This window comes from Sinocyclocheilus rhinocerous, unplaced genomic scaffold (genome assembly GCF_001515625.1).
Source record: "Sinocyclocheilus rhinocerous isolate Xijiao unplaced genomic scaffold, SAMN03320098_v1.1 scaffold1937, whole genome shotgun sequence".
In the NCBI taxonomy this organism is placed as follows: domain Eukaryota; kingdom Metazoa; phylum Chordata; class Actinopteri; order Cypriniformes; family Cyprinidae; genus Sinocyclocheilus; species Sinocyclocheilus rhinocerous.
In genome coordinates, this window is record NW_015626386.1 from 357,194 (window position 1) to 371,395 (window position 14,202).

Genomic DNA, 14,202 nt, shown 5'->3' on the forward strand with positions numbered 1-14,202 from the left:
CAGCAAGTCAGAATTCTTTCTCGTAAATCTGTCATTGTAAAACATTCTTTGACTTCTTCAGTATGTCTGTTCTTTATAAGGACTGTTAATTTTAAAGTGTTATTCTTGTACTCTGTATCTGTTTGAATTGATGTTAAAAACAGTCCTGAAATGTTAAAGGGATAGTTCGCCCAAAAATTTACATTCTGATATAGTTTTGGACCCCATTGACTTTAATTTTATGGACAAAAACAGTATCTACAGATAAAGGAAAGTCATAACGCTTTGGAATGACATGAGGTTGAGTAAATGATGACAATATATATATATATTTTTTAATGCAAATCCAGATTGTGGTACTTCATGATCCTATTGTCTCCTTTTCATCCCATCATTCCCATCAACTATCACTTAAAATAAAAGTTCAGTGTTTTTATTTAATAATAATTAAATTAAATTAAATTAGAAATAATGCAAATAAAAATGTTAAATAATAAAAATACTGAATTTAAATGCTAAACAATAATTTTAACGATAATTTAAAAAAAATAGTTTTAATAATTAGAAGTTTGTAGATGGATACAAAATATAGCCACCATCATTCCCATCAACTATCACTCTAATTAAAAGTGGCAAAAAATAAATAGGAATTTAATAATAAATTTAATAATATATAAGAAATTGAAAACTAAAACTATAAATAAAAAAAAATATTAAATTGTAAATAACAAAATTAAATGGTAAATAATAATTTTAAAAAATTAGAAGTGTATAGAAAAATACAAAATATAGCCACATCATTCCCATTAACTATCACTATAATTAAAAATGGCAAAAAATAAATAGGAATTTAATAATAATTTTAATACAAATGTAAGAAAATTAAAAATAAAATTGTAAAAATAAAATGTTAAATTGTAAATAATAAAATGAAATGGTAAATAATTATTTTAATACTTAGAAGTGTATAGAAAAATATACAATATGCCCTTCATCATTCCCATTAACTATCGCTATAAATAAAAGTGGCAAAATTTTAATAGTTATTTAATAATCATTTAAATGAAATTTATTATTTTTAATAATAATTTAATAATTTTTGTAATAGTAATTTAATTATTCTTTTAAATTAATATGCTAAAAACAAAATAAAATAAACATTAGATTTAATAATAATGTTTTTTTTTAATACAAAGTACTTCTATACTAATGTTGGAAAATATACTTGACTAGTATGACTTCTTTATCGTCTCTCATTTGTGCTCTTTAACTAGGATTGAGGGCTCAAGTTTGTGGTACTCGCTTTAGTGTCACCTTAACCCGACTCACCTGGTGAAGCGGACCTCGCAGATGGTGCACATGTAGGGCTTCTCTCCGGTGTGTGTTCGCATGTGTCGTGGCAGCTTTCCCGCTCCTTGAATCACCTTGTTGCAGATCGGGCACTGCTGTGACGCCTTGGGCTTCATCTTCCTCTCCTCCTCCAGCTGCCACGGAGGAAACAGCGTCCCGAGATGGGAGGCGGAAAGAAAACTCAGGTAGGACCGCAGCTCCGCTCCCTCTTTGATCGGGCCGAGGGCGGGGTCGGGAGTCATTCCCAACCTTGGACTCATGAAGTCTTTGAGGAAGTCTCTGTGGAGGATAGGATTTGAAGGCTCATCCTTCAGCTCTTCTTTGATGATTTCTTTCTTGACCGCAAGGTCCAAAGGGCCGTTTTCCAGTGAAGCATTGGGAAAAGGGTGGGAAGGATGTCGTGTCTCCAGAATCTGAGGGTAGCCTGGGAATTCTGCCGCCCATATGGGAGGATAGAAACCTGGGAGAAGGGGCGAGAATCCGGCGCCTCTTTCCAGGCCTGGCACTTTCGGATAGAGTCCCTCTTGAAGTAAGGACTCTATTGAGAAGTCTTTCAGCGCCCGGCCCTCCAATCCCTCCGGCCCTCTGGGTTTCTGGGCTTCTGGAGTGTCCGATTGGCGTCTTTGGGTTTTCTGGCCATCCCGGTCTGGGTTCGGCGCCCCTTGTTGGGAGCTGCATGGTGGGCTGTCCGTCCTCCCGTTCTCCCAAACTTTTGGTTCCTCTTGGTTTTCAGCCCCTTGAGCGGATTTCTCGCTATTGTTGTCCTCAAATTCTCCATCTTTAGAGTCGACCTCCTCCTCCATTTCCTCCTCGTCCTCTTCATCCTCGTCTTCCTCGTCATCCCCCTCAAACTCCTCTCCTTCCGGATGTCCGTCTCCTCCTCCTCGTTCTCCACCTCCTCCCGTGTCCATGATTTCCAGACACACGTTTATAATGCAGGGAATTTCCAGGAGCCTGGCGGCTCTCAGGATCTCCTTGACGTTGGATGCTGTCACCGTCAGCGTCGACGTGTACGCGAACTCCAGAATGGCCGTCAGCGATTCCGGCGCCACGAAGTCCAGCTCGTAGATGGCATGCTGGTTGGAGTCCTGGCTGGAGCCGGTGGCCACCGTGAAGAGTTTTTTGAAGTACTGGCTGCAGGCGGCCAGGACGGAGCGATGGGTGCGGTGCTCCTGGTCCCGGACCACTAGGATGACGTCGCAAAGCAGCCCGTCCCGCCGCTGCTCATTAAGACTGCACAGGACGTCATTGCTGTGGTTCGGGAAGGGGATTCCGATCAGGTCCTCGTCTGTGTGCGCCATCCTCTCCGAGGAGTCTGTGTACAGGTAAAAAAGTGAAATTGGTCAGAGCTGTCATGCATTAAAATAAGGCTGTGCGCTAAAGAGATATTTATCGAAAACATGGATGAAGTCACTTTGGATAAAAGCGTCTGCTAAATGCTAAAGCGTCTGTTAAATGAATAAATGTAATTGTAAATGAAAAAAATAATTCCACAATATTAGGAGTAAACTTTTGAGTATTTTAAGTAAAATATTTAGCCTACATCTAGACGATCATCTAGCTCTTCACTACAAACTGGTCAAATAAAAGTTCTGTTTAACAGAAATATGTTGCTGTTGTATTGTAAAATGTATACTGAAAAAACAAAGAAACAGCAAGTGACACATTAAATTAAATGTGAAAGTTTGAAGTAGAAAGACTGAAATTTTATATTCTTGTAAAACATACTCCAGTTATATTTGTATAATTTACAACTTTGGAAAATCAGTTTTTACAGTATACTTCTCCAATTATTATTAATATTATTTTTAGTTAGGAAATATCATGCAACCAAGATATTTTTTTTTTCATTCATGATTTAAAGGTTCTGTTGTTCTGTGATTTAACAACAAAAATTCTAATTTTTTTGTAAATTAATTATATTTTCATTTGATTGCATGTTAAAGGATTGGTTAAATTAATTGAATTAGACACGATTTTTGATGATAAATTTGTATTAAAGCATAAAACGCAGAATCCAGAAAAAAATCAAACGGAAAACACAGAATATGGGAAAAATAAAAACGATTTCATTTTATAAAGTTTAATTGTATTTTAATTTGACTGCATGTTAAAAGATTAAATTAATTTAATTAGACACTGTTTTGATGATAAATTCGCATTAAATCATAAAACACAAAATCCAGAAAGATAAAATGGAAAACAGAATATGGGAAAAATAAAACCGATTTCACTCTATGTTCAATCTATGTTTTAATTTGAATGCATGTTAAAAGATTGATTAAATTCATTTCATTAGACACCATGTTTGATGATAAATTTGTATTAAATCATAAAACACAGAATCCAGAAAGAATAAAATAGAAAACTCAAAATAGAGGATTGATTTCACTCTGTGAAGTTTACTTATAAGCAAACAAATTATGTATTCATTCATTTCAATGTCTAACAGACATGTGAAAAGCAGTTCCTTCCCCATTAATGGTATAAAATGAATATCAGGATAAATATTAATAGCAAATGAAATGGAAAAAAGAGCCATATTACAATAAATGGATTTAAAGTGAGATTCGAGCTAAAGATGCTTGTTTCTGCAAAAGTGTGTTACTTTGTGAACTTGTGTGTTTGCACTTTGGTTAAAGAAGAGGTGTGACACAATCAGATAATTAATTAGCTCCCATAGAGCGTCTGAGGAGCAAATCTCTGTTTCTGGTTCTCTCTGATTGCGATCAAACAACAACTCCACTGGCTTCTGCCTTTCACACCATTTACAATGATAGCAGAGGCTATTTTTCTGTGAAGGCCTCAAAAGATAGCGAATTAAATCTGATGGTTTGCATTGTGAGAAAAGCTGACACTTATCTTTGTCACGTTCGGAAAAAAAGACGACACCGGAAGGCAAAAGGGGTCAGGCTCTAGTTTCTGCTTTCCACGGGAAAAAAAGTGTCAGGGCACGAGTAAACGTAACCCACCGCCCCCAGATTCACTCACGTTTCATGAGAGGCCGATGCTGTTTAATTGCAGTTACTTTAATTGACATGCATGAAATGCAAAATGTTGAAACCTTTTCCCCCCCCTTATAATTTACTCAAGTCTAGTTTAGAAGTGCACTTCTACAGAACAAAAAGAATAAAGAATTCGAAAAGCTGTATTTTCCAGATCTCCGTTCAGATGCTCTTAAACTACAGGCCTACATGAATGGAGCCTGAATTGTACCTGCGGATTCCCTGAAATGTTTACAGTGACTTTTTAAGAGGCGTTTTGGCAGCATTGTCCTTCATTCATGGCTATGAATAGAGTTTAATCTCAGTGTGTCTCGTCCCCGTGGTCACTGCAGGCATGTGGATGGATGCTTTCATACGTCCCGCCACCACTGGAGCTGTCGACTGGCGTTCAATGGTCCAAAAACGGCCTGTCCGCCAAAGTAAATGAGCTACTGGTGTTTTCGGGTTTTATTTCTTGTACATTGTTTGTCTTTATTCTCTATAATATTGAGCTCAGCACTTACCAATCAACATTTTAATGTCCCTTCCACTGTTGCTAGGTGACGGTTGCAATTATTACAGTAAGAACATATAGTCCACTAACAAGGAACGTATCTTTTAAATTAAGATCATTGTTCATCAAACAAAGTGACCCTTCAGGTAAATATATATATATATATATATATATATATAGTTTAGAAGTGCACTTCTACAGAACAAAAAGAATAAAGAATTCGAAAAGCTGTATTTTCCAGATCTCCGTTCAGATGCTCTTAAACTACAGGCCTACATGAATGGAGCCTGAATTGTACCTGCGGATTCCCTGAAATGTTTACAGTGACTTTTTAAGAGGCGTTTTGGCAGCATTGTCCTTCATTCATGGCTATGAATAGAGTTTAATCTCAGTGTGTCTCGTCCCCGTGGTCACTGCAGGCATGTGGATGGATGCTTTCATACGTCCCGCCACCACTGGAGCTGTCGACTGGCGTTCAATGGTCCAAAAACGGCCTGTCCGCCAAAGTAAATGAGCTACTGGTGTTTTCGGGTTTTATTTCTTGTACATTGTTTGTCTTTATTCTCTATAATATTGAGCTCAGCACTTACCAATCAACATTTTAATGTCCCTTCCACTGTTGCTAGGTGACGGTTGCAATTATTACAGTAAGAACATATAGTCCACTAACAAGGAACGTATCTTTTAAATTAAGATCATTGTTCATCAAACAAAGTGACCCTTCAGGTAAATATATATATATATATATATATCAGTCATGCATGATTAGTTTGTTCCTTGCTTAAACCTTGTATGTGTCAGGGTTATTATAGTTAATTAAAACTAAAATTAAAACCATTAAGTAATTTTAAAAAACATAACTTCAGCTAGTTGCCAAAGCAACATTTCTCATTTTAAATTAGAATAACTTGATGTATTAAAATAACAAACAAAAATGAATAATTAAAAAAAAAAACTATATATATTATATATATAATATATATATACATTTATATATATATATAAACACAAATATATAGATAAATATATATAAATAAATAAATATAACTTCAATCTCACTGGTAAGAAAGTATATACAGTAGTTTATTACAGATTATTTTATGTTTAAACATGAAATGATACCAGAAAATATAGAAATAAAAATCCAAAATTCAAATTCAAAATGTTAATAATAATTATAATACTGTCTCAGTAATACCAAACATTGATATGTGTGACATTTTATTCTTTTTTGATTGTGTGTAAATAACACAAACACTTTAATTGCAAACTTTCTGTGGGGGAAAAGAAAAGAGAAAGAGAGGAAGTGGGAAGGATGAGATCTCATGTCCCCAGAAGTTCCCTGACAGGTTGGGCAAACCTCAAAAAAAAAATAAAAAATTTGGTGCCCCACCCTGGAAAATCCAGCCAAGTTAAATAGGCGTTCGGAGCTAAAAGCAACACTAGGGAGGGAGTGAAAAAGAAGGAAGAGAGACACAGTGAGGTCTCCCACCCACCCTGGGAGCGCATGCGTTTCTCCGGCTGGCCCCCACAGCTCCTCACTCAATCCCATAATTACAGTGTGTGTTTGAGGGCCTACTGGCCCCTCCGCACTCGCTTAACACTGAATAACTCCTCCAAACCTTGACAGTTTACTCCCTCCATATGACGCAGTCTGCATGCAGACACACCACAGACTTCTGCTGCTTATGTATAAAGCTAATTATTAAAACTACAGATTGATCTACCTGTAAATCTATAAGAAATCCTTTTGCGTTTTTCATGTCAGATTTTTTTTGTATAATTGTACCTGCAGCTTTTCTTTGATTTCTGTTGTTTTTATATTGAGAGTACCCTTAACACACTGCAAAAAATAATTTGCTTGACTTTTTTTTTGGTCTTGTTTTCCACTGCAAATATATATATATATATACAGTGGGTACGGAAAGTATTCAGACCCCCTTAAATTTTTCACTCTTTGTTATATTGCAGCCATTTGCTAAAATCATTTAAGTTAATTTTTTTTCCTCATTAATGTACACACAGCACCCCATATATATAGAAAAACACAGAATTGTTGACATCTTTGCAGATTTACTTTCCGTACCCACTGTATATATATATATAAATATAAATATAAATATATAAAAAAAATATATAATAATAATAAAATAAAAACAAGATACATTTACTTGAGACGCAAAATAACTTAAGATATTAAGTTGTTTTCTTAAAAAAAAAAAAAAAATGAAAATGAATCAAAATAAAGTGAGTTTATGCTTAAAAATATCTGTTAATAAGGTCAGAAAAATAATCTTGTTTTCCTTTGAATTACGTGTATTTTTCTGATCCCATTGACAGATATTTGTTCTTATTTTAAGCATAAACACTTTGTTTTGATAATTTTTCAGAAAACAAGAGTTCATATCTGAAGTCATTTTGACTTTCTTAATATTTTTGTCTTGTTTTCCAGTACAAATATCTAAAAATTCTTAAATCAAGATACATTTACTTGAGAAGGTAAATGACTTAAGATATTAAGTCTTTTTTTCTGGAGAGAAAAAAAAGATGAAAACAAGAATAATCTCTGTCAGTGGGGTTAGAAAAAGAATCTTGTTTTCCCTTTGAATTAAGCATAAACTCATTTCAATTTGTACTGTAAACAAGACAGAAACAAGATTTTTGTTTTTCTTGTTTTATGCACAAACTCACTTAATTTTGATCATTTTTTAGAAAACGACTTAATATCTTAAGTCAAGTAAATGTATCTTGATTGAAGAATTTTTAGATATCTGTAATGGAAAACGAGACTGAAGAAGACAATCTGTTTTTGCAGTGAAACTCCCATGAAAACTTTGACGTTTTCATTGACATTATTAAGCCGTTGTTCCCAGAAACTGTAGGCAAAAACTGACCGACACACACCTCAGTGATAGATGCTATCTGAAATCCTGTCTAAACTGTTGATGTGGCACTGCTAGTAAAGCAGTAACGCTTTAGATCGGTATCTTCCACTGGACCGCAGCTCAGTTTGTCCATCTCTAGACGGAACATCCGAATTTGCACTTTTCATTGTGAAATGATTTGATAATCAGTTGGAGTGTAGTAGATTTTTTCTGCAGGTGTGTATTAGGTTGCTTTTGTGGTTTGCTTGTTGTTTCTAATGATAGGAAGATGTTGCTTTTTCACTGAGAAATATTTTATCATAATGTTCACATGCATTCATTATAGTTTCAGTTATTAAATTTTTTTGGACTGTTAATGACATGAAGACTCAAATGCTTTTTTGTGTAAATATATACATTTGTTTGAAAAAAGTTTAATTTGCATAAAAAATTGAGCAGAGGTATTATTATTATTATTATTCAGATATTTGAGTAACTCTCTGTGTTTGTGTGTGTGTATATATTTATATATCTCAAACCAATAAGATTCAGGGACTATATCAAGCACATTCTTATTGTATTATCTGGTTATATATATTTAAAATAAATTCTACATTTTGTTTTGTTCAGTACATTTCCTTCCCTTTTTCAAAGCATTTTTGGAGCCTTTGAACAATAAAAAAATAAAAATAATATATATATATATATATATACAATTCTAAAAAATAAAATTCTAAAAAATTGCTTAATACATTTTTTTTTTAAATAAAAAATGGTTAATAAAAATAAGCGTTTTCAGATGCTTATCAAATGCAGTTCGATGTATGACAAATCATCATAAGCCGTATCAAATCTCCTATTTTAGGTTAAAAGATGTTCGGAGATAAATCTAAAAATGATGCTCAGCATTTGTTCTGGTGTCTGTCTTAATCTACAGTTTGTGGAAAGAGGTGAAGAAAATACCCTCTTTAGCCCCACAAAGTGCCACACACTCATTTCAGCACAGAGACGCGTTTGTCATCTGAAAAAAAAAAAATGCATGCATGTGCGTATCAGTGTTTCCTGCACCGCTATTCAGGAGCAGCACTGCAAACAAAACAAAGTTAGCTAATGGTTTTGCTTTGATATTGCGTCGCCCTCGTTGTCAGCATGCAAAAATTAACACGCAGTGAGCACGTTTTGATTCACAAACTCGCTCGGCTCAAACTTGTGAATCAGGCTGAATTGAGCAGATTTCAGAAATGAATGCATGCGGTGTGATTTTAAGTGTCATCAATAATAACCTTTTTTCCTATTTTCTTCTTTGCATGTTCATACATTACTAATTCTGAGTTCAACATCAATCATAATGTGTCATATCTCAAAACACAAATGACACTGTGAGTAAAAACCCAAACTACCCCCTCAGTCCTTTGATCAATCAAAATAACACACCTGTGTTTGATGCTTGAACTAAATGCGTACACACACGCGAGCTTTGATGAACATCCTAACTGGGACAAAGACTTTAAGGCTTAACAATTAATAGCGATTGTTTGTTAATGTAAAGTCAGTGCATACTAACTGTATTTTGCAGGTTTAATGCATGCATTTGGTGCACGATGGATGCCTCGTCTGACTTTGTGATGCAAAGATGACCAACTCTTGATAGGGTAAAGTTACAACATCCTCTCTAAAAGTTAAAACGGTTCACATTTGTGAGCGATATTTCATCATGGCCTCTTTAGGGAGGCAGGGCTCGAGTCTCAGACAGGAGTGAGCACGTGTCACGCTGCTTAGACTCACGGCGACTCAGACTGCTGCTAAATTGGCTAAATCCAGCTATGGTTCGTGGGTCCTGAGGGAGATCATTTAGGGGCCTCACCTGCAGGGGCACCTGTAGGTTTTAGTCTATTAGTGCTTCGCAGAGACTCATGGCCCTGTTTACAGACAGAAGTGCCTCCCGCCCGTATGCTCGAACGATGGTGCAGCAGTCAGCCAATAGAAAGCTCTGGATTTGAATATGATTCGTCTCGGTCCTGTAGATGATGAATGCTCTGCATGTGAACAGTTTAGAGTTTAGAATTTTTTATATTTTTTATTTTTATATTTTTCATACATGCACATATTGTTTCGGCAGTCTGGATGATACATTTTGAGGTTCTGCCAGCAGATTTAAACATTTGCATTAAGTAGTAACAAAAGTTTTGAGTTGAAACAAATTTCCCTCTTGAGGGACAAATAAAGTAAAGATTGATTGAAATATTGCTATTTGGTAGCTGAATTGACACAGAAAGTAGTTTTAACAATTAGATTTTTCAGATTTTTTTGTTTCAAATATTTTTTTATTTTTATGTTTCAGCATTGTGTATCTATTTACATATATATATATATGTGTATGTATGTGTGTGTGTGTGTGTATGTATGCACACATATACATATATACAGACATACACAAATAAAATATATACATATATAATAATTGTAAAACATATTTCATCCATCCATCCATCCATCAATCCTAATTTAGAATTATTTAATATTTAATAGTATTATAATTTCATTATAATTTCATAACTTTATTTTATATTTATATAAAATATATTTTATATTTATCTGTCTATCTAACTGTATATTATCTATTTTGTCTATATATATGTGTATATATAATGAATAATTTATAATTTTTTATGTGTGTGTGTGTGTGTGTGCATGTAACTTTTTATATATGTCCAAGTTACTTGTCAAGCACTCTAATACAAATTGAGGACAGACCACAGACTTAAACCGGGACCTTGTTCAATAGAGTTAAAGAAAACATAATAAAGTGCGGCGTGAAGGTTTGGCCTCGTGTCTTGGCCGGAGTTCATTTAGAGTTCTGCTGTATATTTGAGCTGCTTTTCACCGTAGACTGATTCACCCAGCGACAGATCAGAACAAACGTAAATGACACTTACAGAGCCTTGTTAGAATTACACACAGCCATTGTGTAACGTCTGCTGTAATTCATCTGTTTGGTAAATATATGAAGCAAGATGGTACAGACACCTGCATCACGCGCTTCAGCTGCTACAAACAGTAATTTACACTGTTTTTAATCTGCATTCAGCCCTCTTCAAACAGACGCACACACACACGCGCGCACACACACACACACATTCACCTGTCACCTTATGACACCCTTTTAAAACCTTTTAAATCATATGAATAATGTAATGACTGTCTAAACTTCAGTAATTCTAATGAATTTAGTTGCATTTGCTTTTGTGTTTCTGGTGGATTTAGATCAAGTAAGGCGACGTTCCCATCACAGTTGTGACACAGATCTGTTTTTGATAATATGAACAGCAAAAATCACTGTCTGACATTTTCATATCTGATCTGGGCCACTTTTGTGTGGAAATAAATCTGATACGTATCTGCGACGTGACGTCAATTTTGATTTTTTTTTTAAACTTCCAACCTAAAATTGATCATAATCGATTTACTCTTTGCATAAATCATACTTTATACATAACACTATATTAAATTTAACAGATAGATGCCATTTATCTATTTTAGCTATTTATATCTATATATAATTTATTTAAAATCTATATTTTTTTATTAAATCAAATATATAATTTAATGTGTGTGTGTGTATGTGTGTATATATATATATATACATATATATATATATATATATATATATACATACATACATACATATTTATGACACTTTCATTAAACAATCACAAGTAGCAGTTAAAATGTTTATCCTAAATTATAAACATAAAAATGTGATGTATTTAACATTTGTTAAGATGACTGTGTGACTATGTGGGTCAGTCGCCTGTTCAGTGGGCCGCATTGAAAAGGTCATGAGAACAGCCTCTCAAAAAATGAACTGGCACTTTACAGTGTGTAAGCATCAAATTGTTTTTTTAGAAACTCTTTCGATAACACTTTGCTTTCACACACATCAGAGCCAGCAGTGTCTGGTGTAATTGTCGATTTGCTGTGTCATTACTAGTTTGTGTTCGTTTGCGTTTACAGAGGGCCAAAACTCCACACACTCATTTTCTGGAGACGACATCTAAAGAATGGCCCAAATAATTACATGAGTCATCAAATTACTGCCCACAGACATGCTGTTCTATACCTGAGATGCACACAAACAAACATAAACAGACCTCGGACTCAAACACTGTGTATTCGGACTCAAACGCGCACTTTCCCGCATGCACAACTCTTGAAAACAGGTGAACTGGGCTGCATCGCACTCACCCGTCCAGATCCTCAGATGTGTGTTACTGTACGTGTGATTTATTCCAGGTCTAAGTGTCGTTTCAGATCCGAGCCTGTCTCATCTCCGTCTCTGAGGGACGAGAAGATGTCTGTCCATCCCGTCTGCCTGAGCGTCTCCTCTCCATTCACAAAAAACACAGCCGAGCATCCAACTACAAGCCCAAAACAACGGCACACGCGGACAGACGAAGAGGTTTGTGTGGACTCTGACAGGAAGGAGGAGAGAGAGAGAGAGAGAGAAAGAGAGAGAGAGAGGAGGTGGATCTACTCTAGAGCAGCGATGTCGTTTTTATAGCTGGGTGGGAAGCTCAGGATAATAATACCCATCCTCCTCCACAACACAGTTTAAGCTCAGTATGTAATAAAGCCCATGGTGCACAAACCCTCTGATTTGGGGTCAGACAAAATGAATTTTTAGTTTTATTCGTGAAGGATTTGCAACTCGAACTTGGGCACAAATGAAGGAAGAAAGAGAAAAGTACCAGTTCTATATATGCATGTGCTGTGACTTCAGAAGATGAATTAGACGAAAGAACAAGGTGGAAAACCTGAAGTTCAGATTTTAGTGTAGAAACCAGTAAGTTTCACAATTAACTACACAGTAACTGCAAGTGACACATTGAATTAAACATGAAATATTGAAGTAGATTTTACAAGTTTTCTTGTAAAACGTGCTCAAATAATCTCCATTAATTTAATATATATATATATATACATTATAGTGTACTATTCTTGCTTATATAATATATAAAAGCACCTACTCTTTTCAGTACAAATGTCTCCATCTGGTGGTTGAATATATTCATATGCATATATGATATTGATATGATATCAGTTTGAGAAATAATTCTATAGGAATGTTCTGTAAGCAATTTTTCAATGTTAATTCCAGAGTTGAAGACCAAGAAAAGTTTACCACGTAATCGTTGGGCACGTTCTGTCTCTTATCACTTGGACTCAAATGTCTACACTCTGGACCTGGAGAAAGGCTACCAGCCACTCGACCTCAACACCAGCCTCATGCTAGGCAGAAAGCAGGCAGTGTATGGAGAGAATGTAGAATATAGCGGAATGGGACCCACAGACAACAACTTCAACTCCCTCACGCCACCTGCTGCTCTTAAAGTCACCTACAGGTAAAACACAGATAGTCCGTTACTGTGTATGATAACAACTAGTTATATATATACATTATAGTGTACTATTCTTGCTTGCTACTTACTAAATACTGCATGACATACAGTATATGGTATACAATTTTTTTAAACCTATTTTGACATGATTTCAATGCATTTAAATCAGTTTGTGGCATCCAGGCAGTTGGCATATTGGTATATATATATATATATATATATATATAATGTTGAAATACTAAAATAACGAAAACTTAAAAACAACTAGATATAAAAAATACCACAAACTTACTGAATCTTTCACTAAAATGCAAACAGAAAATATACAAATAAAATCTAATTCAAAATATTAACAAAAACTATAATAGTACATCAGTGATACTAAAATAACACTGCAGTGCACAAGTATACATGCCACATAATGCTGTATTAGAAAGAGTAGTATACAGTATGTATATACTATTTGCATTGTTTCTTATGTGGCACACAGTACAGATTTGCTGCTTATATTTTGCACGTGTGTCAATTTAATTAAACGATATTTTATATAATGCCAGAATCGAGACATTATGATTTTCTAGTTAATTCGAAGTTGGGTGTTTTATGCATGCGGTTTGACCCATATTGCAGCTCAGACAGCGTGTTCCTCAACAGGGCTGTTCAATTTCCTTTCGTTGAAACTGAAACCAGAGGTTGGCGGCTAATCAGTTAGTTAACTTGTAAGCTTATACTCAGAGTTGTGTGAAGAGTACATTCGTTCATCCAACTCCCACTTTTTATTTACTCTCATTTAATGTGGTAAAAGGGAAAGATGAAAGATTATGGTTTAATGGGGCTTTTCTTCATATTCAGCAGGTGCTTTAAAATTGTATATGTGTTTAATGCACCTCCAACAGATGAATAGAAAACCTCAATAAACAATATATAGGGTATGAATACAGGTAAAACTTTTTTTTATCCTAAATTATCCTGAATATATTTTTTATTTGTATTTTAATATAAATAATATATTATACATTAACATATAATAATTTTAACAATGAAATGTTAATATTTAATAATGTAATATTTAATAATATAAATTTATATTCATATATATATATATAACATAT

General features: G+C 34.6%; 1 protein-coding gene across 2 annotated transcripts in view; it reads right to left on the bottom strand.

Annotated features, from left to right (window-relative positions):
• The window catches only part of LOC107713551 (zinc finger and BTB domain-containing protein 7C-like), a 30,606-nt gene that overhangs the window by 3,036 nt on the left and 13,368 nt on the right, over window positions 1–14,202 (bottom strand). Inside the window, exons 1-2 of one of the 2 annotated variants that reach the window (XM_016519110.1) lie at window positions 11,937–12,560; window positions 1,309–2,644 (exon numbers count right to left, since the gene is read on the bottom strand). In XM_016519110.1, the coding sequence (XP_016374596.1) occupies window positions 1,309–2,630 (1,322 nt within the window). In that variant the 5' untranslated portion in view covers window positions 2,631–2,644; window positions 11,937–12,560. Of the gene's footprint in view, window positions 1–1,308; window positions 2,645–11,936; window positions 12,561–14,202 lie in introns of those variants that run through there. The other variant, XM_016519103.1, reaches the window with a different exon arrangement.